Raw genomic sequence first — 27,934 nt, 5'->3', positions numbered from 1 at the left:
GTTATTTTTTGTAATCCACCGTCACGAGAAACAAATAAAACGTGAACAAGTTTCAGTACAAGCTGCTGCTGAGTTTGCAAAGGAAAAGAAAGCATTGAACACAACCAGGTTAAATGTAATACCTTTTCTTGGGTGCTTCTTCCCCTTGCCTGTCTATCTTGTTTGTGTATCTTTTAATTTTATTTTGCGAGCCTTTGTAAACGAGGTTTGTCCCATACGATTTCCATATCGTTGTACTCGCTCAATTCTCAGTGCAGTCCGGTCATATACTTCTATAGAAGTAAGACGTTTCGGGAGCCATGCAAGGAGATGCTTAAAATGAAACAAACTTTAAAGAGGAATAAAAACTAAAAAAAAAACACTATGGGATGCGATATCAATAATCCAGGAGTTTATGTTGTTACAACACGGTAAAATTGCATGTGTTGAAATAATTTTCCTTGGTAATTGATTTAGAGTGTTGTGTGATTCATTGAAAGAGAGAATTACATTGGAAAACATAGCGAGTTTTGTTTTGTTTCGTTTTTCTTCCAGACGGCGCAAATGTTAATTGCAAATCCTGCACAATGAAAAACGGAATTTAATAGAATAATACAAGATGGGGTGTACATCTAGGAATGCATGGACAGGAAAATAGAAGCAACTGTCACTTGAAGATCATTGTCAAACATTTTGAGGCATAATATCTGAACTTCGTCAACGTTCCGTCATAAAAAAAAAATGCCGCTTTAAAATTTCTTAAAAAACAGTATTGGATTTTAAAGTACGATATTTTTTATCTTGCGTTCTTATCGAATTTTATTTATTCTAAGTCACTCAGACAGTAAATTAGTCGGCGGCAGCTGTCATTTTTAATGAACAAAGGCAAGACAAAAACTATATTTTAACAGAAGTTTCGATCAGGACAAATAATTATTAACATTTGTTCGGTGTTTTGATTGTGTTTCAGTGTTTACCTCTTAGGAAATTCTATTACAAGATTATTTAAAAAAATTTAATCGGAAGTTTGCGAAAAGTTGTTTGTCACTTTAACATATGGTGCTAAAAAAATTGGCGAAATGTTACTTTTTACGTTGAAAAATATAGCTTGCTACTTTGCAAAAAGGTGTTTTAAGGTGCTTTGCAAAATTTTTCTTCACGTTACTTTGCGACATGTCATTTTATACTCGCTGAGATGTTCCTTGATGAAGAGGCGAGTGCTTCAAGAAACTTTGGGTGGTCATTTATTGTTTTCGCTATTATTAATTTGTCGTGCTGCCCTTGTTTTTTTGTTTGTTTGTTTGTTTTTTATTACAACTTTGGTTACAAGAGGATATAATACTCTCTACTTACATTACGATACAATATTTACTCTACTTACAATACGTGCTGACCTTGTTAGGCATAGTTCGTAAAGAACACGATTTGTTTTGTCTGGAAAAGATATCGTAAGCCGTACTTTGGAAACAACAACGGCTGAGAAACGTACAGAGTGCTGCCTTATCACCATGTCGAAAAGTCTTACATGCAAATCAGCATGTAAATTAAAAAGTACTTTCCAGTTCCGTTTCTTTATCACTGTCAACGTCATAACAGGGTGCGTAATTATACTCTGCGTCAGCCATATCCAAATAAGGACAATGGTGTAACATCATCCGTTCAAGTTGTTCTCGTATGACAGGGAACGATGGTCTTTCAGCGGGATTCACCATCCAACACTGTCGCATCAGTTCATATCTGAGAAAAAGAGTGTCAGGTGTTAGTTATCATTTCATGAAAAGAACGGGGTTAGCTAAAAAGGAAGTTTACATTTCATCCGAGCACATCTGTGGTTTATCCATTCTGTATCCAGCTTTAAGAGCTCCAAAAAGTTTATGATTACTTATGGTAGGATAAGGCGTCCCACCTAGAAACAAAGGAAGAAGAAGATCAGAGAAAAAGATCAGTTTATGGGGCAGCGAGAGCATGCTGTTTAGGGCGCTGGTTGCGTTGTAATCCGGAGATCACGAACTCAAGTCTACTCCTCTTCCCGAGCTACATTTGTGATCGTTAGCACTGATTTCACTTCCTCGGTCATGCTTGTAGATATTCAACTGGCTAGCCTCCTGCAAGCTGGGAGTTTTAACCTCAATGTGTGTATTTGAAATTGTTGTTTCGTCAGTTTGAGTGGCAGTCCTGGTAACTAGCTTGCTCATTGTTGATCAAAAGTAAGTTCAATGATTATTATACTCATATATCTAATATGTTATTGTAAAGTTTTACATCCATAGCGATACAGCGGGTCTCGCAGGTGAGATTAATGTTATGCCTGACAAATGATGCATAAGTGAGATCATTCATAGCCACTCTGAACTACAACCAGGAGGAACATGGAGTGGTGAACTGATCCAAGCACGGTTTATAAATTAGTATAATTTGGCATGCGCAATTTCGAAGGAGCCTAGCTAAAAGATTAGTAGATTTCTGAAACCCTCGGCTTTACCAACTTAACAAGAAAGCTAAAAGTGCATAGATTCCGAAATGGCTCGTCAAAAGAAAGTAACTCACCGATTGTTAAAATCTCCCAAAGTAGAATACCATACGCCCACCTGTTAAGATATTATCATAATATACAGATTTATAATGTAAATACAAATCATCTTCTCGACACAACAACCTTTAAAGAAGTTCATCAATAAGCTAAGTATTTCACCAAGTCGAATAAACTGAACAAAATGAGGAGATTTATATCAGTATCCATATGATTATATCCGAGTATCAAATAGCAAATAATGTCTCAACGAAGGCTAACCCAAAGAAAGAAATACTTAAGGAAATTCGTTTAAGATTGATTATCATTCAAGGTAAATGGAAGAAATGCATTTAAAAGCCGAAGTCCAAATTTTCTGAAAGACGTGTGGTGTTCAAATAAGTTTAATACGATTCACTCTAAAGCATAATTTGAATATAATTTTTGCCGAAGGCTTTGCAATCATTTTATCGCCCGTAGCTTTACTGGTCTTTTACTAATAACCTTTATAGAAATTCACTTATCAACATTTCACCAAAACGAATAAATTGGACAAACAAAACGTGGAAATATCTATACGCTGTAAACACTTTGCAAATCACCACGTGCGAAGATCAAAAAGCGAATCCTTTCTTGCTTTTCCGAGAATCGAAATAGTAGAAGAAATTTTAGCAGTCCAAGAAGCGGCTCTCCCTACTAACAGAAAGAAAACTTCAAACCTCGCATTGGCAGTGAGCTTATTTACAAATATGATTTGCTATTTTTAGACGCGAGATTATCGGCGAAAGCTAACAAAAAACTAGTTGTTTACAATTACAGTTTACAACAACTGCGGCAATGTAACTCAAGTTGAACTGTTTACACTGGAAAAGTTGAAAATTTACATGGACATGTCAATTTTAATTTACAGCACGTAAATATTGATTTACATTCTTTGTAAATTACAATTTACATGTTAGGGTTTTGTAAAATAAATTTACAGGAAATTTACAGCTTTTAGTACAGCATGTAAATGTTCTGTAAATAGTGATTTACGTTGTTTTTGTCGACAATGATCATTTGAAGAACATGTAAAAACCTGTAAAATATTTTACGCACTTTTACAGTATCTGCCTTTGTAAAAAACATGTAAATTGCTTTGCTAAACCATGTAAGAAACGTGTAAATAATTCAAGCGAATGCTGTAAAAAGTCTGGAAATGTTATGTTTGTAACCCTGTAAAAACCATGTAAATGAAAAAAGGGGGCCTGTAAGAAACATGTAAAAACCATGTAAATGAAAAAAAGGGGCCTGTAAGAAACATGTAAAAACCATGTCAATGAAAAAAGGAGGCCTGTAAGAAACATTTAAAAACCATGTCAATGAAAAAAGGGGGCCTGTAAGAAACATGTAAAAACCATGTCAATGAAAAAAGGAGGCCTGTAAGAAACATGTAAAAACCATGTCAATGAAAAAAGGGGGCCTGTAAGAAACATATAAAAACCATGTCAATGAAAAAAAGGGGGCCTGTAAGAAACATGTAAAAACCATGTAAATGGAAAACCTAGAAGTTGCACGGGTGCAGTGGGGGGCTGTAAATAGCCTGCTACAAACATGTAAATTAAAAAGGGGGACCTTACAAAGGCTGTGAAAACAATCTAAATGAGATAAAGGGGGCTTTTCGAAAAACTGTTAAGACCACGTTAATGTAAAATGGAGACTCTTAGAACAAAAAGATCTAAATTTAAGAGAAGGCCTGCCTAAACCCTGCAAAAACCATGTAACGGAAAAGTGGGCTTATTTAATATAACTCTGGTGTAACGGTTCAACCAACGGAGACCGTTGAAATGATGTAAATTCCAAGTTACCGACAGGTTCGCTATCCTCTTGTAAACGGTTGGTTGGATTTTGCAAAGAAATAAATGAAAAGTTACCCCGGCCAGGTTAAACTTGGGGGGACGGGGGGGGGGGGGGGGGGGAGAGAGGAAGAGTTGTCTCGGGTAACCGAGAACATATAAATGGGACCTTTTAAAGGCGCGTAAAGTTAAAATGTAACACCGCCCTAAAGCTCCGTAAACCTACCGTGAAGCCTCCATTAAGGTGCCTTTTACGTTGAAGCATTTGAACTTCTCTAAAATCCAAGTGTGTGCTATAGTTTGCTTTAAATTGAAGTTGGGTTAGAAGGTATGCACCAAACTAAATCGCTGCATTGATCGACACCGCACTAAGCTGTCTTCTTGTGAACTTTCCGCGCATCCACAACGACAAAATAAAACTAGAATTGTTACTGCACATGCAGGCGTCCCAAGCTTACGTCTCTAGAAAAGAGAAAAATTAATTCTCGGACACGTACGTATTCATTCATGAAGGACCATGAAAGCGTCACGTGTTGTGTGAGCTCAAGACGGAAAGAGCCCCGGTGACCGAGTTTGAACTGACGCGAGTTAGGTTAGGCTCTGTAGGTTAATTTTAGGTTGCGCAAAAAAAAAATTTATCTGTTCGGTTATTCTAGAGGAGCTTGTGTATCTCGTACTTATTAGGGCTTTTTTGTCCATTTCCCGAAAACGTTAGGACTTATCGCCTTTCCGAAAATGATAGCTGACTTTTTTTCGGTACCCAAAATGACATTTTGTTTTTTTGTTTTGTTTTGTGTTTTTTTTTTTTTTTTTTGGTGATTTCTACCGTTCTGTGCTTTCATTGCCGTCACTGTTATCCCAGTCCCTTTGTAAGAGCATACCAGCCTTGTGAGTGCCCGATCTCCAACAAACAGGAATCAGCGGTCTTCATGTTAGGTACCAGGTCCTCTCGGTTCTCCCGCCATGTTTGGCAGTTCGTTGGAACCTGCATCGAACTCGAGCTCTGTAGGGGCCAAAATCCACTCTACCTTCGCTTCGTCATCGTGCACGGTTTCAAGGCAAAGTTTTCCCTTACCCAGAAGTTGAAGATAGCGATCACAGGCAACAACAACAGGTAAGCAAGTTTTGCATAAATTGAACGAGTATAGTAAAGTAACGTCAAGATACGTATACATTTCGTTTTGCCTTTGGTTGTGAATGTGTCATTATCAAGGAGAAGTTACATTGCTTGTGGAATCGACTTTGTTGATGTTTACCTGCTGTGCATAAAGGGCTTTATTATCTGTTATTATCTGTTCTCGATAACCGAGTATGAGCATGCGACATTTGTTATTGGCTTATTGGCTGATGCATTCTCTTGTAAGGTTATGTTGCCCTCTGATGTGAATGCTAGTAAGCTAAAATGTAATGTGCCATCTTCAGCAGAGAAATTTTTCTTATGCTAGTGTAAGTATTCTGAAGTTACTCAAGTATCTACAGTTGTACCTACATGCAAGTTACAATATGCTACACAACTGTACATGGACATTGCACCCACTGGTGCTGATAGTAAGCTAAATGTTGTGAATTTTTCTTTCACAAAAAAAAACACCACGATACTTTATAAAGAGGTATACATGTACCTCAAACTGTCATGAAAACTACACAGGACTTGAAAAAAAAAAAGGAAGAGTAACTTGCCCAGGCAGGAAAATCTACTTGTCTTGGACGACACAGTATAGTCAATCGATTATTTCATAACAATCAATAGGAATTAGTCAATGATATCAGAAATCAATAAAAGAATTAGTCATGAGTAATCGATTGTGATCAAATTTTCAATAAGCATTACCAATTTTGCTGATACTAGCTTATCTTTTAAGCAACATTTAATAAGGAAGAAATGAACAAAAGATATAAAGTGAAATATGAAATCATGAATACAATTGCATAAAAACATAACATTGTATCTTGTAAACAGAATATTTTGCTGGCATACATGTATCGGGGACTATGTTTTGGGGGTCTTTGGTAGTGCCTTTGAAATCTACATAAAAAAGTTACAATCAAACATTTTGTTGAGGGACACAATTTTTCTACAGTTTATGTGAACTAACAAAGAGAGGCCAACTTTCAATTGATTCTCTAATGACTGATAAATTTGGTAAAATCAAATTGATAACTTGAAACTTCTCTAGCATGTGAGTATGAATTTCTTTCCATTGATTGATAGCACTGATAACACTTACATTAATTTCAATTTATTGATTTACATCAATTTATGGATCAATTTCAATCGATTGCCTTACCCTGGGATGACCAGACAGCATTTTAGAGACCTGTTACAGCTGTACATTTTACTTGTATGAAATTGTGCTCTTACCAAATACATGCAGGTTTCATGTGTCATGCATCTGTTCATTCATCTGTAGCAGGGCAGGAAAAAAAATTGTAAGTCACTTGCCCACTGGGCCAGTGAATTTCAGTTTTCACTTGCCCCCATTTAAATATTGGTTGCCAGTGTGATGGCCAGTAAGGAAATCAGAGGACAAATGCGAATGAAGTACGCTCGGATTCCTAACTAATTCTTGCTTTCAACCTAATAATTAAGTAATCTTTAGGTCTTAAGTTTTGAAATGGAATGACTGGAAATTATCATTTATCAAGCTGGCATTTTTAGTCAGACTCACAAGACTACTGAGGCTACATGGTAATTTCACTTGCCCACCGGGCCACTGAACTTCTATTTTCACTTGCCCAAGAGCAAAATTTACTTGGCTGAGGAAATCAGACCTGGTTTTTTCCTGCCCTGAGTAGATCACAGATAACACCAAAATATGGTAAAAACAAAAAATATTCACATAACCCATTACCAGAGTGTGTCACAGAATCTGTGAATTTTTCAGGCGTGTGTTACTGATGTTCTTACCACATTTTGATGTCTTCTGTGATCTATTACTGAACAGATGCGCGACAACGTAGAATCTATCTGCTTCGTAATACATAACAAAGAAACAAAAACAAACATTTATGACATCAGCTGTACCTTTGTCCACCAATAGAGCATAAGTGTGTGTAAGAAACAATCAAATTGTGCCTGCAAATAACTTGACTTATTATTTAAACATTGTTTGATAGGAGTTTGATTTATTGTGCATGAATATTACCATGTAGAAGATAGTGAACATTGAATATTTACTGCCACACATTTTGAGTTTAGTTCTTCTACATCCTCTGACATTCAGTGCCTTCCAATCAGAGATGCAAAGTTTTTGTCACACAGTAGCTACAGATGTAGATGTAAGATCTGTTTGATTGATGAATATTCAGGGCTCAAAATAATGGCCGGTCAACGGGCAATGTCTGGCCAGAATGGTGACTTGACTGGCCAAAAACTTCACTCACCGGTCATGTTGACCAGTCATGTCATGTTGAGACGGTCACGTTGTTCATTCTTGAATAAACAATCAAATCCCCAACTGTAAATCTGAGAGTTTTAAATCTCTTTTTTATTATGACCTCTAATGAAAACATACACCAATGCATACATGTATCTGTTCGAACTGCTAAAGACCATTCGCTTGCTGTTTGTCATGCGTTCAAGATCAATAGGAATGCCATTCAAGTGACTGGGGTTAAATCCGTTCAGAAAAATATTAAGCCAATTTTTAAATGGTCTAGCAGTGACTGGAACAAACAAACTCTATTTGTGGGTTTAATTTGGCTCACATTACATGTACTTGATTTTTGCATAAATATCCTGACCGGTCAGAAACGAGACATGACAGAGCTAAAATTACTTTGGCCAGTCAACATGACCGGCTACAGTCCGATTTCAAAGGTCACAGTATAAATTGGAATGATAACAAACAAAATAATAACTCCAATGTAAAATTCACTGATTGATATCATACACAGAATTTGCTGATTCATACTCAGACATAACTTATCTTATTTAACGAAATGTTTTATGTTACTTGTAGGATGAAGTAAAATTGAGAGTGGTCAATACATGCATACTCCTTGGCATTGATGCTTGATCAGGAAAAAATCAGCCACTGAGAAGTCTACAGTACTTATGACTCTATAAGGGGTCCAAGGCCCATTTCTTGAAGGCCCTGGAAACTTTTTGGGCCCACAAAGCCATCTTTAATTGACCTGTGTCTAAAAACTAAGAGCTGTATATGCCTGAAACTTCTTGTGTGAAGGAAATCTCTGTTCATATTGAGAATAAGCGATTAAAACAGCTCTGTAAGCATAAGATTTCAGATTTTGGTATGGCTTTCTGGGTGCAAAAACTTTTTGGAACCTTTGAGAAATGGGCCCCTGGTGCATTACAGTCTAACATGGTGACCTTCAACACTTTGATATGCTCTGGCAGCTTTCTGGTTTAAATTCAACCACTTTAAACATTATTTTTTAATGCTTTGAAGTATCACCTACACTGTACCTGTGTTAGTGAATTAGCATCAAATTTAAATATCTCAGATTGCTAGGTTGATACTTATTGTTCAATACAGCAGCTATAAGATTTCATCATAAAAAGAAAAGGCTATGTTTACATACATGTAGTACCAGAACAATAATTTATTAACTTATGATGTGTTATGGGAACTATGGTACTAGATAGGCCTTTCAATTTTAACAGGCCCCTATGAATTTTTTTTTTACAGTACAGTTTTTTTTATCACAAAAAGAAAAAGTAAAATTTTGAATATTGTTTACAGTGAATGTTTTGTCAGGGGTCCAAAATGTTTGTACCATTTGGATTCCGTACAGTTTTGGAAAAAGAAGGAAACTGTGACTTTGTAAACATCGCCTAAAAGATGTCAGAAGCCTTGTTTTATGTTATGCAATGTAGTATTCCTTTGGCATGAATGTTTTTATGATGAATTTAAAATGTCAACCTCTATCTTGTGGTAAATGGTTTTTCTCCCTATTTTCTGCTATTTCAAAGGAACAATTCACTCTATGAAAAAAGTTGATCAATACTTCACACTTACATTGCAGTAATTTTCATAATAAGGTAAAGGTAAAGTCTGCATACGAGCCATGTGGCCCAACAGGCTGGAGCTTATCCTGCTTTCTGTAGCAGGAAGCGACTAGGACTATTTCTGCTCCCCCTAGATGAGATGCCAGTCCATTGCAGGGTTACCCCACCATTAAATTCGCTGCTACCCACTTATACACCTGGGTGGAGAGGCACTGAGAGTAAAGTGTGTGGCTCAACAACACAACAGAACATACCTGCCTAGAGCTTGAACCCGGATCGCTCGATCAGGAGTTGAGCCACTACATGTAACTACGAGGCCATGATGCCTCCCCCATTTCTCATTATTAAGGCCAATTTAATCCTACATTAATTACTTAGTAAGAAAAAACAGTTTATTCATTCATTTTATGACAAGGGTATTATCATTGTGTTGCATTTGACTTTGTGGATTTAGTATATATTTAAGACAGGTATCCATTCGCAAACAATTTTAATTTAGTAATACACCTAAATTGCAAAATTTTCACTAGTTGTAGCTGACAACAGTATAGTTCTTAATCATTTTATTATTTATGAATTAAATAGGGCTCAATATGACATGGTTTCACACAATCTTGAAAAGGTCTTGAATTTTAGTAGTCTTCTCGAAAAGTGCTTGAATTCGGTTAAAGGAGCTCAGTCATGGTATTTTAAAATATTTTGGCCATGCACAAAATTACATTTAAGTCGTCTTGTTATGGATAGATAGAAAAGAAAACATGCTTTATTTGTTGCAGTGTATACATTGTAAACCTTATTCATGGCATATAAAAACTATTTGAATTTTACTGAGTTTGTTCTGATTGCAATAAATTTCTGATTCTGTATAAATTTGCATATTTTCTACTATTATAATTAAGGTCAACAGATTTGATTACAATAAAACAGTACATTCCATGCATTTTTCTTCAAGTTATTATTTGCAAGTCATTTATCGTACAGGGTTTCTGCCTCCCTTTTTCGATTTCCATGTTATTTACAGGCTCCCTTTTTTCAATTTACAGGTTATTTACAGGCTCCCTTTTTCAATTTACAGGTTATTTACAGGCTCCCCTTTCCAATTTACATGTTATTTACAGGTTCCCTTTTTTGATTTCCATGTTATTTACAGGCTCCCTTTTTCCATTTACATGCTATTTACAGGCTCCCTTTTTCCATTTACATGTTATTTACAGGCTGCCTTTTTCCATTTACATGTTATTTACAGGCTGCCTTTTTCCATTTACATGTTATTTACAGGCTTCCTTTTTCCATTTACATGCTATTTACAGGCTCCCTTTTTCGATTTCCATGTTATTTACAGGCTCCCTTTTTCCATTTACATGTTATTTACAGGCTCTCTTTTTCCATTTACATGTTATTTACAGGCTCCCTTTTTCCATTTACATGTTATTTACAGGTTCCCTTTTTCGATTTACATGTTATTTACAGGCTCCCATCTTCGATTTACATGTTATTTACAGGTTCCCTTTTTCCATTTACATGTTATTTACAGGCTCCCTTTTTCCATTTACATGCTATTTACAGGCTCCCTTTTTCGATTTCCATGTTATTTACAGGCTCCCTTTTTCCATTTCCGTGTTATTTACAGGCTCCCTTTTTCCATTTACATGTTATTTACAGGCTCCCTTTTTCCATTTACATGTTATTTACAGGCTCCCTTTTTCCATTTCCATGTTATTTACAGGCTCCCATCTTCGATTTACATGTTATTTACAGGCTCCCTTTTTCCATTTACATGTTATTTACAGGCTCCCTTTTTTGATTTACATGTTCTTTATGGGCTCCTTTTTTGATTTCCATGTTATTTACAGACTCCCTTTTTCGATTTACACGTTATTTACAGGTTCCCTTTTTCGATTTACATGTTATTTACAGGCTCCCTTCTTCGATTTACATGTTATTTACAGGCTCCCTTTTTTCAATTTACAGGTTATTTACAGGCTCCCTTTTTCAATTTACAGGTTATTTACAGGCTCCCCTTTCCAATTTACATGTTATTTACAGGTTCCCTTTTTTGATTTCCATGTTATTTACAGGCTCCCTTTTTCCATTTACATGCTATTTACAGGCTCCCTTTTTCCATTTACATGTTATTTACAGGCTGCCTTTTTCCATTTACATGTTATTTACAGGCTCCCTTTTTCCATTTACATGTTATTTACAGGCTTCCTTTTTCCATTTACATGCTATTTACAGGCTCCCTTTTTCGATTTCCATGTTATTTACAGGCTCCCTTTTTCCATTTACATGTTATTTACAGGCTCTCTTTTTCCATTTACATGTTATTTACAGGCTCCCTTTTTCCATTTACATGTTATTTACAGGTTCCCTTTTTCGATTTACATGTTATTTACAGGCTCCCATCTTCGATTTACATGTTATTTACAGGTTCCCTTTTTCCATTTACATGTTATTTACAGGCTCCCTTTTTCCATTTACATGCTATTTACAGGCTCCCTTTTTCGATTTCCATGTTATTTACAGGCTCCCTTTTTCCATTTCCGTGTTATTTACAGGCTCCCTTTTTCCATTTACATGTTATTTACAGGCTCCCTTTTTCCATTTACATGTTATTTACAGGCTCCCTTTTTCCATTTCCATGTTATTTACAGGCTCCCATCTTCGATTTACATGTTATTTACAGGCTCCCTTTTTCCATTTACATGTTATTTACAGGCTCCCTTTTTTGATTTACATGTTCTTTATGGGCTCCTTTTTTGATTTCCATGTTATTTACAGACTCCCTTTTTCGATTTACACGTTATTTACAGGTTCCCTTTTTCGATTTACATGTTATTTACAGGCTCCCTTCTTCGATTTACATGTTATTTACAGGCTCCCTTTTTTCAATTTACAGGTTATTTACAGGCTCCCTTTTTCAATTTACAGGTTATTTACAGGCTCCCCTTTCCAATTTACATGTTATTTACAGGTTCCCTTTTTTGATTTCCATGTTATTTACAGGCTCCCTTTTTCCATTTACATGCTATTTACAGGCTCCCTTTTTCCATTTACATGTTATTTACAGGCTGCCTTTTTCCATTTACATGTTATTTACAGGCTCCCTTTTTCCATTTACATGTTATTTACAGGCTTCCTTTTTCCATTTACATGCTATTTACAGGCTCCCTTTTTCGATTTCCATGTTATTTACAGGCTCCCTTTTTCCATTTACATGTTATTTACAGGCTCTCTTTTTCCATTTACATGTTATTTACAGGCTCCCTTTTTCCATTTACATGTTATTTACAGGTTCCCTTTTTCGATTTACATGTTATTTACAGGCTCCCATCTTCGATTTACATGTTATTTACAGGTTCCCTTTTTCCATTTACATGTTATTTACAGGCTCCCTTTTTCCATTTACATGCTATTTACAGGCTCCCTTTTTCGATTTCCATGTTATTTACAGGCTCCCTTTTTCCATTTCCGTGTTATTTACAGGCTCCCTTTTTCCATTTACATGTTATTTACAGGCTCCCTTTTTCCATTTACATGTTATTTACAGGCTCCCTTTTTCCATTTCCATGTTATTTACAGGCTCCCATCTTCGATTTACATGTTATTTACAGGCTCCCTTTTTCCATTTACATGTTATTTACAGGCTCCCTTTTTTGATTTACATGTTCTTTATGGGCTCCTTTTTTGATTTCCATGTTATTTACAGACTCCCTTTTTCGATTTACACGTTATTTACAGGTTCCCTTTTTCGATTTACATGTTATTTACAGGCTCCCTTCTTCGATTTACATGTTATTTACAGGCTCCTGTTTTCATTTTCCATGTTGTTTACAGCCTTCCTTTTTTTATTTACATGTTGTTTACAGCCTCCCCATTTTTATTTACATGTTTTTTACAGTATTATGGCACCCTCCCTGTATTAAATTTACATGTTATTTACGGGTTTCCAGGTTGAATCACAAGAAATTTACAGGCTATTTACAGTATTTGCAGGAACAGTTTACATGTTATTTACATGATCTTAGCCCTTTGCTTTGAAACATTTACAGTGTTTTCTTCATCATTTACATGTTTCATTTAAAATATTTACATGTTATTTACATGAAACCTCCAAAACATGTAAAAGGGGATAAATCATGTAAATTATTCTTTACAGTCTTTTTTTGGTTATTTACATGTTAATTACATGTTATTTACATACTCTGTAAATTTTCAACTTTTCCAGTGTTAGTGACGGATAAGCGAAATTCGAACAAAGAAATTTATAAAATGTCTCACAGCATTGTTTCAAATCAGGAAGACTTTACAACCCCTAATAAAAATATCTCGCCGCGGAAGCAGAAAACGCGACGGCAAGCTCCCAGTCCCTTATCGCATTTTGGTAATTCACTTCAGAGTGAATCGTCCGGTCAGAAACGTCTAGCAAAAGTTGTGAAGACTGAACTGAACTGAACTGAACTGAACTAGTCTTTTCGATAGGTCAAGAAATCAACCACTCTTTTCGTTGTGTTAACCGTTTTGTAATTTCTTTAAACATATGAAACACACTGTAAACCAAGGCTGCATGGCTCGGTTGACCTACTAGCTGGAGCCGTGATGACCGCCATGTTGCGCAACGTCATTCATGGGTTCCTACCTGGTATGAGTATGGTGCTTCGCTTGGCGGCACTTTGGGCCACCCGAGCTCCGCTATAAACTTTATCACATTCCCAGTTATTGGTTATTGCCTTTATTAAATCCATTTTGAAATCACTGGTTATCCTTGCAATCTGATTGGCTCTCAGTGGTGCGATTTATTCACAAATCGCACTAGTTTTTGCTCTAAATCGCATCTTTTTCTCAACCAGTGAGAATGGGAGAGTGAAACAAAACAACCAATCAGATTTCAAGATTGGTTCAAAGTAATCAATAAAATTTCAGGAAAGTGAGAGGCAAAAAGCCATTTTGTGGAGAATTTTGCAACTACTATTGCCAAAACTTTGTTGTTATTGTTGCTTTTTCCCCCCAAAATTGACGAATTTAATTAATTACAGTTTCTGAATGACGATTATGAGCTCCTTCAGGCTGGAGACCTACTTTAATGGAAGTTTCCAACTTTCAGTGTCCATTTTGACGAATATTTTGGCGATTTTTCTTCAACATTTGCTCAAGATCCGTATATCACACAACAACAAATTCAGAGCCATCTCAACAAGGTAGATGTTTCCAGGTTTCCGGTAGTTTCAAACGAAGCAACAAATGAGTTAAACTCTGTCGCTGTGAATAAACATAGTCAAAATACGCCCCGCTCCACAAAACTGTGAATGAATGAACGTCTTATGAAGCTGGTGCTAGTCCCGCCATCTTGGAAATATCTTGAAACAAATGGCGCCGCAAGAACTTGACAAGGTCCTGAATATTGAGCCCTTTGCCGAGGTCACAAAAAGAAACGGAGATGATAACGAGCTGGATTCCCTCAAAAACATGCCATTAAACGGTATGAAAGAAAAAAAACGTACCATCCACTGGGCATCGTGCACTCGAGGGAGTTCCACAACTCAAAAGAAATCTATCGCAGAATTATGCAGGACGCACCTTCAAATTTCTTCTCTAAAGACAATGAAAAGTCTCAGCCTCAACCACGGAAAAAAGAAAGGCCTACCATCATTGATTCAGGCGACGAGAATTGAACTTTTATACCTGAAGTAGATTATTTTCGTTCTGACTTCAAAACTGCTTGTTTCTTTGTCATGTTCGGATGGAGCTCGGATGAGTTTTCGTCACATGACATCGTTTTGCATACTAAATGAGACGTAAAGGCGTTTCCGGTTCCGCTTTTTTTTTTAACAAACCGGTTACTGGAACAATACACCAAAAATCTAAAACTCAAGGCGATAAAATTGTGAGATTTCAAAATGGATTTAATGAAGTGGCAATTGTACTTCGTGTTGTACAATTTTGGTCTGAAATCATACTTGTGATTTCAAATCGAACTCGCGCTGCGCGCTCGTTCGATTTTGAAATCACGCGTATGATTACAGACCAAATTGCACTCCACTCAGTTCAATTACCATTATTAATCAAACGCTATATCAGTGACAAATTATTTATTTAATTAAAATCTTAGTTAACACGTTAAAAAGTGGTGAGCACTGCAAACTTATTTATTTTTGTACTAGTTTTCTCGCCAAATTATTTCAAAACGGTAACTGTAACCTAAAAACGCTAAACTATATTACGCTATTTGAATTAAGACACCCAAATAAGCAAACTCCGTATGTAGGGGTTAACTTCGATTTGATTAAAACCGCCCATTAGGAACCTCGCTAACTCCTGTGTATTTTTTTAAAGTTATTATCATTTTTTGATATTTTTAAACTTACACGTCGCTCTCTGCCGTGAACACTTGATCATGAATTGCTTCCGGTGACATCCATTTGACTGGTAGTTTTCTGGGCTTTGTTGAATGGTACACTCTCCCGGCGTACACAATTCGCGACAATCCAAAGTCGGCTACCTTCACTAGCTTGCCTTCACATACGAGAACATTTCTCGCCGCTAGGTCACGATGGACGAATCCTTTACGTGACAAAAACTCCTATGTAAAATAAGAAAGGGAATGTTCAGTCACTGCAACAGTAGTTGTTAATGAAAAGGAAAACAACAATCGATATATGAAAAGGCCATCAAAGTATAATCGTAATATTACAAATTCCAAACACATCAAGCCAGTCTCGAAGCTCGTACCATTCCCTTCGCTATCTGCCATGCGAACGTCATTAGGTCAGCGGGTGTGAGAGTATCATCGTCTTGTAAGTTGTCAGTTTCATTCTTGATGCTCCCGTGAGCAATTGTTGCGCATCTGTTTTTATTGCTAGCGCACTGAAAAGAAAATTAAAGAGTATATGACGGAAATTTTATTATTTGCTTGATGGAATCTACACGAGATCTTTATAGTTTGTTTTAAATCAGTAGTCATTGTGCTTTGTCAGTGCTTTCGTAGCTCGAACTCGTACATACCACGTTTATCTCGTGAGAACGAGCATAAACTGACTGCAACTGCCTGCATACTTTGAGTGCCAGCCTGAAAGTTCTGAATCTTCAAACCACTCCTTCTAAATAAATGTATGAAATCAAAATAATTTTCCAGCAGAAGGGAAGTTAGAAATTTTAGTCGCCAAACATTAATTCTCATGTTAATATCCGCAATGTTTGCATTCAGAGTATGGTTCTGAGAATTAAGGGCTATTTACAAAGCAAGAAGGAGTTGAATTCGGCACTACCGAACACAAAACCAGCTAATGGGGAGGGGCTGGAGCATTTGTACCCCAGACCACTACTGGCGGGTCCGTCTCTCCTCTTGCATGGCACAAAGAGTGCAAAGCGAATAAAACAACAATAACTACTTCATGTAAGCTCCCTTCATTTATGACTCCTATGTTTTGATATCTTGAATGTTGGGGCGCTGCCTCTCCCGTCGCCTCAAAAGCTTGCTTTATCTAAAAAAATGAAAAACCCCAAAGTAGAAGAAAGCTCTATGGTGTGTGAGACATTATGCTCGGCAAGAGTCGTCACTCTCATTATGTCCCCCTCCACGTAAAAGTATTATATTTATATATGTATAATATAATTATACATAATATATGTACTATATTGTAATATTATACATTTAAAGTAGTTTGGTTTATAACGTACGAGTGCAGGAAAACGAACTGTTTTTCATAGAAAGCTATGAGTAGATAACCGGCTGGAAACGACAGCCCAAAACAAAACAATTCGAAGCAAAACAAATAGTCTGAGGAATCGGAACTTCCCGTTCAACGGCGTCAGAGCTTCTAATGCCTTAACTTAGAGAATACAGTCAAACCTCTCTACAACGCCACCTTGAAGACAGAGAAAGTGGCCGTTATAGAGAGATGGCCGATAGTGGAGGTTGGACTGTATTGAATTAAGTCAATACACAGTTTTTGATAGTAGGCCGGTTTTCTAAAACTTACTGACCAAATTAAAAGTTATAGGTAAGATTGTCAATTATCTCACATCACCTGCTCTCTTCTTTTCCTGAGGTAGTGAAGTAAATCCCCGTTCTTTGCATACTCCACTACAAGGAACATAGGACTTGTCATAGTACAGCAGGCCAATAAATTCAATATGTTCCGGTGATACCCAATTTGTTTCATAAGCTGTATTTCCTCAAGGAAATCTTGCATTTGTTCTTCTGTGGCGCCATCTAGGATAGCAAAATTAAAAGCATTTGTCATTACAATTTTAGACATAATACCTCACATATACCCGTGCGAGCTGCAGTTAAAACGAAAAATATAAACACGATCACATTTTTACGCCAGTTTATGAAATTACCACAATGGTTAACTCGAAATATATCACTTTCTGCGACTTTTCATTTTGCCCATATAAAGACTTTAAATGTTCGTTTTAAGAGCCTTATTCACTATGCTTTAACCACTCAGAACGAAGATCATTTGAGCCAATAAGAATGAGGAAAACCAAATATCAATGTGTTTTCCGCCAGACTTTCCCGCCCCTTTTCCAAGCTTATAAGGGCTTCTGGAAACCTATCTCTCGGACAATTATTAAATCGGTAATTGAACTCACAAAGTTTACAGAACACGGTACATGTTTATACTGCATGATGTTTCGATACTGTTATTTTTGCTCTAATTGTCAGACAGGGTGGACTTGCACCTGCACTGTTCCCTATTTAGAAGAGAATAAAAAGCTGATCGGATGGTCAATCGCTTATTGTAGCATTTAACAAGAAGTATTTAAACTAACGTTATTCGATGTTTCGACGCATCGAGCATCATTATAGAGAGTGAAGATTTGTTAAATGTCAAAGTTGTTAAAGAAGTTGAGTTTTGACATAAGCAAATCGTACTTTGCAACATTTTCACAGCAACAATCAGACCCTTCTTCATTTGCTGCTGTTCCTTGTCCTTCCTACGCTGCGAAGGCTTCCTTCCTTTTCCAACCTCCATAGTTTGTTTTAGAAGCTCGCCACTGTACACCTTCCCAAAAGCTCCTTCTCCAATGATTCTATGCAAGGAAATGTCATCAAAAAGGACTTCCCAGGGATCCAAGAGTTCTAAAGTGGTCCTGACAACATGTATAGAAGAATCAAGAGCTTGAGCTTTCAACAAAGAAACTACTCACAAGGCATGCATAATCAAGAAATAATAGCACATTTTCTGTAGAATTCTTTCTTGCAGTTTCTTTGGCTATGTGGCATGAAATGGGAAAATATATATATTTTCTAGCTTTTTTGTTAATAATATTTATCGTTGTTACCTTTTGTGGTCTAAATGACAGCCTTATACTGTTTATTGTGTTGAAACAACATTATACCTCGGCTCAAGAGACCTTCGTAAGTGATTGTTTCTAGTGCTATCCTTGAATAAATCATTCGTCAGATTAAACAGCCGTGACCTAACTTATTAACTTCTTCTTAGTTGAACCACGTGTATTCTCATCTAAAGCAGACCAAGATTGTTATTCATACTCACCGACTCCGCTTTCTAAGATATTTTGAAGCAAACCATAATACTCCACTTAAGCAAAGCGAACCCAAAATGGAGCTGCCCAAAATCTTCGCTACCAGTAGCAAAGAAGATTCCCCAGTGCTCTGACCATAATAAGCCTCATTGTTGTGAAGAAGATTACCTCCTAAAGAGTCTGGATACAATAAAGAACAATATTTTCAACAATATTTTCGACAATATTTTCTATAATTTTGTTGTGTTTCTGAACGATAGCCACTCTATTTCATACTCATTGCTGTCGATCATTATTGATAATTTACTGTCGCTCGTAAATAATTTTGCAAGCCCACAATATTTGATTTTCGTATTAATATACCTTTGTGATCAAAAACCAACGCATATAAATCATACAAGGTCTGAACTGGTTACCATGACAACAATTATACAGAAACATTGCAGGGCAAATGCTGTAGCTACCACATTTCATGGGTGCACGTCTTAATTAACATGACTTTGACAAGCATTTAGATAATATACGGTGGAAAGTCTCGTCACGCACACCTTCATAATACAGCCTCTCAGTTTTTTTTCTCAGTTTCAGGTTCGAGTGTATGCTTAAGACTCAGAGCCACCTAACTCACCAAAAACTAACTCAGTTCCAAAATGAAGAGCAAGGAACATACTAGCCCGGAGCGTCAAAGTAAGCGAGCATTACTTTTGAGGGTATATGAAAGATGTATTTTTTGTTTGCGAGATGGAATCTACAGGAGATTGTTATATGGAAATAGCAACAAAAATTTGCTGCCGTTGATTCTTCATGACGTTTCAGCCATGTACAATCATAAAACGTAACTTTCAGTTGGTCAGAAACCGCGCGAGGTGGAAGCCTGAAACTAGTTAGGTCGTAAAACCAACCCTTTTTTTTCGATTTCCATTTCATTTTCAAGTAGATTCCATCAAGCAAATAAAAAATATTTGTCAAATACACTTTAAGGAAAATAAAAATTTCAAATAAACACATCTACCTTTACATTTGTGCAAATTGCAACTCTCTTTGGAGATATTTGTCCCAGGGCAATCCATTCCGTTCCATTTTGGCGCTGGATTAGAGCACGTGCGAACACGTGTCTTGTTTCCCCCTCCACACGTCACACTGCATGGCTGCCATGACGACCACTGGCTCCAGCTGCCATTCACTGATGATTAGAAAAATCAATCCATGAAATGAAAGTTCTGCCGGAATTGCAAAAAAAAAAAAAAAGAAAAATGATTGCCTCATGTTCTAAAATGGCATATCAAGATGTAATTAAGGCTTTTGTGCATAGAGTGTTCACGGATCACGACAAAAAGGTCCGTGGTTTTCTTTAGTATTCCAATCAGGGAGAAGGAGAAACCAACAGTCTGATTAAGGATCAATACAAATTTTTAGAACTAACGGAAATTAATATTCATATCAGTCGACTTAGGATGGCCGAATGCTGGTCATCGTACATAATATTAGTGTGCAAAATTTAAGGGTATTAAGCCCTTAAGTTTAAAAATATAATTTAAACACAGATCACAAGAATCTTAGATCAGTTGACATTAGGTCACTTCACTGATAATGGAGACGCTGGACATGGACATTAGTGGATAAAATTTAAGGGCTTAAATTTGTTTAAAAACAGATCACAAGAAAGCTGTCATCTGATAATTCATTTTGCAAGATCGATCAACAACATCCCAAAGAGTCATGATCACAGCAAAACTGAAATGCCCGGAACCCAGAAGGTTCCTGGTCATGCTAAACTGGTAAAAAGTATGCAAAAGCTAATCTCAGGTGGCGAAAAAAGTAAGTGTCTGGTTAAAAGTTTACAATAATGAATGAAACGGCAGTTTTTCTTCACTACCTAAAACTAGTAAAAATTTTTAGTTCACTTCTCATGTACACAAGCCTGGGAACCATTACATTGCATCACGACACTACAAGCAGTTCCTAGACTCTAAGAACTGTCAGGTGTTAAGAAGCTGAATACCCTGTGAAGCGATCAACTAGTAACTAACCTTCAACAAAGCGGTAAACAAATACGGTCCATGCAGTTCCCACACTATGATTAAACAAACATTTCTCGGATGGTCCATTTCTACTGTAAGTCGTACTACCGTTCGCCCCACTCCAGCACTCATGTTGATATTCAACACCAAAATACCAGAAGCCATTCTTATACACTTCAGTAGCACACATGTGAATTATGTCTGCGAGTGAATTGGCCAAATCATCATTGCCCTTGATCATGCCAGGGTACTTAACGACTAATTTTGGAAATGCACGTCGGCGTTCTCTATCTTTGAAACAACCGACTGGTTCATACGGAGGTAATGCCGTTTTACCTGTTTGTAGAAAAGACCATATAAGCAATGAGAAGAGATGTCAAGCTGTAAATAAACAATCTTTATAGCTTGTGGTTCTTGCTGTATACATGTATGCAGTGAGATGTTCTCAAGTCTCTTGTTCCCTATTTATCTCATTTTTTTTAAATTTACTTACTCTGTATATATTACATTACAGAATACTTACGTTACAAAACGTACAATTTACAACACAATACCAAAACTGACTTACACTTTGCTAAATTCCATATTTATCTTGCGGCATTATTTGTCACTCATTTACCGCGCTTGACCGCTATTTTTTTTTTATTTTTGTGCGAGAAGGGGCGCCCAGGCAATATCGGCCATATCGGTACAATTATAAAACGCAGCTAATGCAGTCAATTCTTGGAGAGATACAACCACCTGCATGCAACAAACTGTTCAGCTTACTTAACGAACAGTCCAGCGCCCTGCACAAAATTTATTTGATGAATATCAGTCACATTAGGCAAGATCTGAAGGGTTGCGGCATCACTGATTTATAAATTCTCTGAGACATCCTCTAGAACAATAAACACGATTAATGACTTCAACAGCTTAGGAGTAGAACTGTTAAAATTCTTGGCATGGTTGTTGAATCATTTAGTAAAGGAAGGACTTGATAATAATATTAGCTCTATATTAGCTTAATAATAATCATATTAGCTCTAAACTTGGAAGACAATAGTTGAAACCGTCGTAACGTCAACAGCACTAGCTCTGCATTGACGCCAACATTCCTTCGTGAAAGATTTATCGACATGATTTCGAGTGTAATTTGGTGTAAAGAAGCACAAGAAAATTTTTCAAAGACTGACTTTTTGTAGCAATTAAAAAAAAGGAAGACAGAAAATCAAGCCAATTAAGTGAAATTTTGACAGCGCGCTTTTATCTGAAGTTCATTCGAGTGATTTGCTGAAACAGATTACAGCGTTTGTCGTTGCTCTGCTTCGTGGCTTCATCGCAGTCGTCGGGGGACTTAACGCTTCTGTGTCCTGTGACTCTGACGATGTCTGCGCGTTCAGCGTTTCTTTCTTCAGCTTGCTGATTGTTGTTTTTCTTGTGCTATGATTCCTGAACTTTTTCTTATTTTCTTCAAGGCTAGTACCCTCCACAATAGTCTTAACCATATCACTTATGGTGTTTCGCCAATTAGTTGACTTTTCAACAGATAAGTTGTCATTCATTCCGTTTGACACTGAGGTAGAAGGGACCACATCATCGCAAATTTAGTCATCTTCGCTCGACGAACTGCTTGAAGAGAGCAACCGGACACCTTTCACCGCCAACTGCGAACATATGTGGTTGGAAATCCAAGAAATCCAAGACCAAAGAACTGCGTTAAAGGCCACATAGAAGAGATTAGAGTGTCTGGAGTTTTGGAATAATTTTTCTGCCTTCCATAGCACCTCTTCTTCTTCTTCTTCTTCTTCAGTTAAAACTCCCGCCATTGTTCATGTTCCTCATCTAATCTCAAAAGTTCCGCCAATACGTTCCTATAGAACCAGCTCTAATCTGATTGGCTCTCGTTAGTTTCTATTGTTTTTAAGCCAATCAGAACCCATATGTAGTTTTGCAACCGTGTTACAAACTTGTGCTCGTGTTTCAGATTTGCACCCGTGGTAAAAATTTGCCCTCGTGTTTCAAATTTGCACCCGTGTTACAAATTGGCATCCGTGTTGCAAATTTTCACTCGTGTTTCAAATTTGCACTCTTGTTACAAATTTGTACTCCTGTCTCAAATTTCCACCCGTGTTTTAAATTTAAACCCGTGTAACAAATTTGCACACATGTTCAAAAATTGCACCTATGTTACAAATTTGCACTCGTGTCTCACATTTTTGCACTCTTGTTTCAAATTTACACTCGTGTTACAAATTTGCACCGGTGTTACGTACAAATTTGCAGTCCTGTTTTAAATTTGCACTTATGTTACACGAAAACTGAACTTTTCAGTCTTAGCCAATCAGCAATGAGTATTTTTCATGTATATTATTAAGCCTGTAAAAATGAGAACCTTCTCTTGTAGAAAAGTTACATATCCTAGTCAGGGATCTATTTCTCCATGCTTTAGTTTTAAACGATATTTCGTGAAAATGTTGTCATGAATAATGTTTCTGGGTGAGCGATGGAATAACGATACAAAACTGACACAAAATATGTTTTAGAAGACATTTCATATGGCCGAAATTTGAACATGACTGTTGCCTGCAAAATGATATCTTTTGATGATTATACGTACCTGACTGTGAGATGCCTTCATTCACCCAAGCTTGTAGTATTACGATTCCGATGAGCATTAATCCGCAACGAAAAATTGTGTTTAAAACGATTCCTTGCTTGAAATTTTCTCGGGAAAGAATCCTCATTGAGATGGCTCTATGGAGAAAAACAAAACATGCAGTCGTCACAAAATAGTTACAGCAAACCTAAAACAAAGTTGCTGCAATTTGCTGATTAATTTACAGGCGATTTTGTGTTAATTTTTTTTTCGACGCGCTTTTCATCTACCATGTGGCATGAAATTTTCGTGGGAGTTTAATTTTGTGGATTTTGTATTTTTCGAGTCTCGCGGAACAAATTTTCGCAAATTTGAATTTTAGACTTTACTCCTGGTGATGATCTTTCGCGGATTTCATGTAGGGTTCTTGAAAATAACAAAAACGGAAGCCATATGGTCGTTACACTGTTTGCAACCAATTTTATTGTAATTCAGCGATGTAAATGGAAGGAGTAAATTTTCGCAGAAATTTTTTGGGCGGGAGTCTGTTTTCACTGAGTTTAATTTTCTCGGATCGGTGAAAAATCCGAGAAATTCGCGAAAATTAGATCCCACGAAAATTTCATGCCACACAAAGATGAAACTGGGTTCCAGACAAATTCAGCGGTATTGCTGTGGCAACCTACAATCGTGGACAAAAGTCCTCGGGACACTTAAGTAATTTAACGAATTATCTGTGTTTTACTACTGAAGTTTGAAAAAAGCGCCGCTTTCCTTTCAAAAACGCGTTGTTCTTCCCCCTCCTCACCCAATACAATGTTGAAAATCAGAACAAATTGCAAGTAGTAGTTTTCAACACTGTATGGCGGGTGGGGGGCGAGGTTAGGCAGGTGAAGTTGCATTCGCGTCTGGCGTGTGCGAAAAAGCAAAAAGTGTAAATTTGTCCATGACTTGAAATATCCAAAGGGGGAATTGCAATGTGAGTTTTGAAGTGACATTATCGCTCCGGTCTTGTTGGATGCGGACTCATATGGAAAATAATTCAGTATGAAAGTACCGGCCGATGAAAAAAGTGATTTGTTTATAGCCGTGATATAGTAGAATTATGTCTCAAATGTACTACCCTGTAAGAACTATTTTTGTAATTAAGATTTTGTAGTATACTCTGAATCTGATGTATCCTAGGTGTTAGCAATAAAGCTGCCTCTAAAGGCAAAAAAGTAAATTAATTAATAAAAAATAAACAGCAAAATTGCAAGAAAAATGTTACTGGCTTACCTGATAGTAGAATATCTGTGGTTTTTCTTCAGATTTTTTTCGATAGTTGCAAGTGGAGATGATAGCTCACAACAAGTTCAAGTTTATTTCTCACAGACAGAATAAAGTTCAGTAAACACGCATCCAGTTCTTGTGCCTCCTATTTTCTTTAGTAAAACGAGCAATTTTATCTCAGAAACTGGAAAAAAATCCCGCTGAAACCGCCAAAAGTGGAAAGCAAGTGCTCAGGTTAAAGCTGATATCAGCTTAAATATGACGTGCAACCCGATTGGTCTACGGCATTTATAAAGAGATGTTTGATTGGACAATCCAGTTTCAAAAGATATTACTTCAGTATTCTTTTCGAAATCTTACCTTGTATGTTGGCTTTGGGAAATATTAATACTTTAAGATACGAATGCGAATGCGAAATGGTACTTCACGTTACTTTGCAAAATGCCACTTTATACTCTGTGAAATATTGCTTATTGAAGTCGGTACTTCAATAACATCTCGTGCACGTTGTTGTCGCACCTGTTGGTTTCTCAGGCTGTGACATTTTCAGGCATATTTCCTAAAGAACGTTGCCTTGCGTCTGAAATTGAAAAGGTATTGAAGAAGGTATTTTGAAAAAAACTCGCCATGAACGTAACTGATTCTAAAGCGAAATCCTTGGTTATAATATGTCCCATGAACGAGACGGGTTGGAATCAAAAGAACCAAGTGGAGAGGATTGCCCTCGCCATGACAGCAATAATCCCGCACTTCCTAATCTTTAATTGTTTCCGTCTTTTTTGAATTAAAATCAAGCTGATTCATGTCTCTTTTCCTAAAATTAAAGTTTTTTTCGCGGTGAATATAATATACTGTACTTCTTTTATTCTTTGAATTTTTGTTTGATGTTGGTTTTATTGGGATATCTTCACTAACATTCATGCTACCTTGATAGAAGTTATTGTTATAATTTATTATATTTGTTATAACATAAAAACAACTGTTATGGTAATTCTATCGAATAATTTTTTTTATCAAAAATTGTTTCAAATCTTTATACTTGAGGTTAGGGTGACTTAATGTGAATACAAAAGTAAACAAAATGATTATTACAATATTGGTTTGTCGGAAGATATTTTTTAGATAATTTAAAGAATGTGGACAGACTGTTGCTAAGTTTAGGTTTATATCACTCAAGTGGAATCGAAGTCGCCGTATTTCTTATTAATGCTTTTTCCTGCCAAATTTGTCTAAATTGGGTTAAATCCTCCAAAGTCGCCCAAATTCACCGCGACTTAAGGTCCTACAGTAGGCCTATTAATTCTGGTGAAGGCAAGACCCAGATTGCTAAACAAATACAACATTAAATTTTGCTGGCCTGTTTGGCGAACAGACATGTTAGTATGTTCGAGGGACAGATTTATTTCGTAAAAAGTTTATCTTCAACTGAATTCTGCCGATACCATAACGAAAGCCACCTCATCTTTACAGTTCCTATTCTTGCACCTCTCTTAAAGTATCGAACGCTTTGTAGCCATCAATTACTGTTTTCGCTATGTGGCAATTGTTACGGGGCTTCGTTCAAAAATATCCGTTGGTATAGTTCTTGGGTCATTGTATGTTTACCAGCTTTTCTGTCAAGCCTTTCTGAAACTTTCATGGTTTACAACGTTATATCAGGAATGCGCATGCTGGTTCCATGTTTCTATTTTACAACCTTTCGTTGATACTTTCTACCATTTATCGGGTTATTTTTTAACCCGCCATCACGAGAACTAAATCAAACGTGGGCAAGTTTCGCCACAAGCCATTGATGGAATTGCACATGAGAAGAAATTTTTAAAAAAACGTCCTGGATAATTGTAGTGCCTTTTCTTGTGTGCTTCTTGCCCTGGTTTGTGTATTTTTGATTTTGCGAGCCTTTGTAAGCGGTCCGTGTGTCGCTCGTCCATTCAATTTTCGTTTAAAATCAAAAATTGAAAATTGATGTCAATTTTTGATTTTCATGATTTGTTATCATACAAAATAAGAAAGCGCCAAATCGAAAATATTTCACTTTTTTTTCCTTTTGGAACAGAACTTATATTTTTACATTGACCCTGTCAACAATGAAGAGAAATATGGAACTGAAGAGCAATTTTGTTTCTCCGACAATGTTGCAGTCTGTGACATAGCTTGTGTTTTTTTTTTTGTTTTGGAGGGGTCTAAAAATTGAAAATTGCGATCAATTTTCAATTTTTGTTTTTCGGCCAAAATATTCCAAATCGTTGACATAACTACCCTGGAGGGAGGGGGAGGGGTCCATTCGCACGGTAAATTTTTTGCCCCCAGCTCCCTTCCCACAGTTCCTCTCCCTTCCCAGCTGAAGTAAGCAGTCTGGGAAATCGTGCTCTCTTCGACTGTCGCTTCGCGGTCTTTCGCAACGTTTGGAAACGTTTCGTGAATTCTGTGTCTTTTCGTCGATCAGTTCTGTCTATTACGGAAAGCAGCGAGACCTTCGACGTTAGCCAAGAAGGAAAAAAGTCTTATTTTTCGTGATTGGAGTGGCTGATGTAACCATGTCGAGACTTCCTCGAGCTTTTCAGGCGCGGCGCCATATTACAAAACAGGGATTGGACTGGATTAGATTTGTTAAACGAGCGATTGGGCTTGTAAAAGCGGAGACGCCTTTTATCGTTTTAAGCATTCTCATGGAACTTGGTACATATTAAACACAAGCTTGGAAGCGAGAAGTTTGAGTCTGTTTATTTGACATATTTCAATTTAACGAATGTTCAGTACAGTGTTGTTTTCGAGAAGCCGAGAACTGAGTGAAACTACTTAATCCAAGCGACACTGAGAAAGAAACTGGAATTGTGAACAGTGTTAAAGGCCACAGAAATATCTCTGGGTTTCTGAGATTTTGTCTGTTGCCTTATGCCTTCGTGACGGGGTATTTCGACTTTGATGTTTGGCTGGTTGGTTTCTAGCCTGCGAACGCAGGCGTTTTCCCGGCTGTCACTTGGTTCCGCCGAAAATAACGTCTGCGAACCCGAACCAGAAAACGATTTCTATGACGTAATGACTTTTCTTTCTCCTTGGCCAATTAGATTCCATGATAGAATGAAACTCGAGTGCTCCTCACCGCGAATACCTCGCGCAGTAGTCCTGGGGCTACTTGAGCTAAACTGTGATTGGCTTAAAATTCCTACGTCACAGAAATCGTTTCCTAGCTCGGGTCCGCAGACGTTTTTTTTCGGCGGAACCAAGTGACAGCCGGAAATACGTCTGCGTTCGCAGGCTAGTTGGTTTCTC

The 27,934-nt window shown here is 37.0% G+C and overlaps 2 protein-coding genes and 1 long non-coding RNA gene across 3 annotated transcripts; 1 reads left to right on the top strand and 2 right to left on the bottom strand.

Moving 5' to 3' along the window:
* Positions 1 to 782: 782 nt before the first annotated feature.
* Positions 783 to 19,458, bottom strand: LOC149113130 (fibroblast growth factor receptor 1-like). The gene is made up of 9 exons (XM_089288492.1): positions 19,419 to 19,458; positions 18,802 to 18,970; positions 18,177 to 18,394; positions 17,323 to 17,507; positions 16,025 to 16,159; positions 15,661 to 15,875; positions 2,527 to 2,567; positions 1,789 to 1,885; positions 783 to 1,716 (listed from the first exon to the last, which is right to left on the bottom strand). Exons 1-9 carry the CDS (start codon positions 19,456 to 19,458, stop codon positions 1,524 to 1,526), a joined length of 1,293 nt encoding a protein of 430 aa, XP_089144618.1. The 3' UTR covers positions 783 to 1,523.
* Positions 4,436 to 10,235, top strand: LOC149113131 (uncharacterized). The gene is made up of 2 exons (XR_016206683.1): positions 4,436 to 5,437; positions 8,286 to 10,235. It is a non-coding gene; the product is annotated as an uncharacterized LOC149113131 (long non-coding RNA).
* A 117-nt stretch (positions 19,459 to 19,575) lies between the features above and the next one.
* LOC149113129 (A disintegrin and metalloproteinase with thrombospondin motifs 18-like) lies at positions 19,576 to 22,619 on the bottom strand. The gene is made up of 3 exons (XM_089288491.1): positions 22,445 to 22,619; positions 20,821 to 21,147; positions 19,576 to 19,979 (listed from the first exon to the last, which is right to left on the bottom strand). Exons 1-3 carry the CDS (start codon positions 22,617 to 22,619, stop codon positions 19,756 to 19,758), a joined length of 726 nt encoding a protein of 241 aa, XP_089144617.1. The 3' UTR covers positions 19,576 to 19,755.
* Between the last annotated feature and the right edge of the window lie 5,315 nt (positions 22,620 to 27,934).

The sequence above is a fragment of the Orbicella faveolata genome, unplaced genomic scaffold (genome assembly GCF_042242905.1).
Source record: "Orbicella faveolata isolate gen_17 unplaced genomic scaffold, um_ofav_v1 contig_15, whole genome shotgun sequence".
NCBI classification, from domain to species: domain Eukaryota; kingdom Metazoa; phylum Cnidaria; class Anthozoa; order Scleractinia; family Merulinidae; genus Orbicella; species Orbicella faveolata.
This window is presented reverse-complemented; position numbering and strand designations above follow the sequence as displayed.

Bases quoted from the DNA above. Each gene is read 5' to 3' on its own strand.
- LOC149113129 (XM_089288491.1), bottom strand. From the start codon at position 22,619: ATGGCGGGAGTTTTAACTGAAGAAGAAGAAGAAGAAGAAGAGGTGCTA. The intron at 21,148-22,444 runs GTGTCCGGTTGC...TTCTACAAACAG, and splicing joins TTCGCAGTTGGCGGTGAAAG to GTAAAACGGCATTACCTCCG. The intron at 19,980-20,820 runs GTTAGTTACTAG...GATTTTTCTAAT, and splicing joins TGTTTACCGCTTTGTTGAAG to CATCAGTGAATGGCAGCTGG.
- LOC149113130 (XM_089288492.1), bottom strand. From the start codon at position 19,458: ATGTTCCTTGCTCTTCATTTTGGAACTGAGTTAGTTTTTG. The intron at 17,508-18,176 runs GTACGATTTGCT...TTGCTATCCTAG, and splicing joins TGCTGTGAAAATGTTGCAAA to ATGGCGCCACAGAAGAACAA. The intron at 1,886-2,526 runs GTGAGTTACTTT...CTTTGTTTCTAG, and splicing joins TTGGGAGATTTTAACAATCG to GTGGGACGCCTTATCCTACC.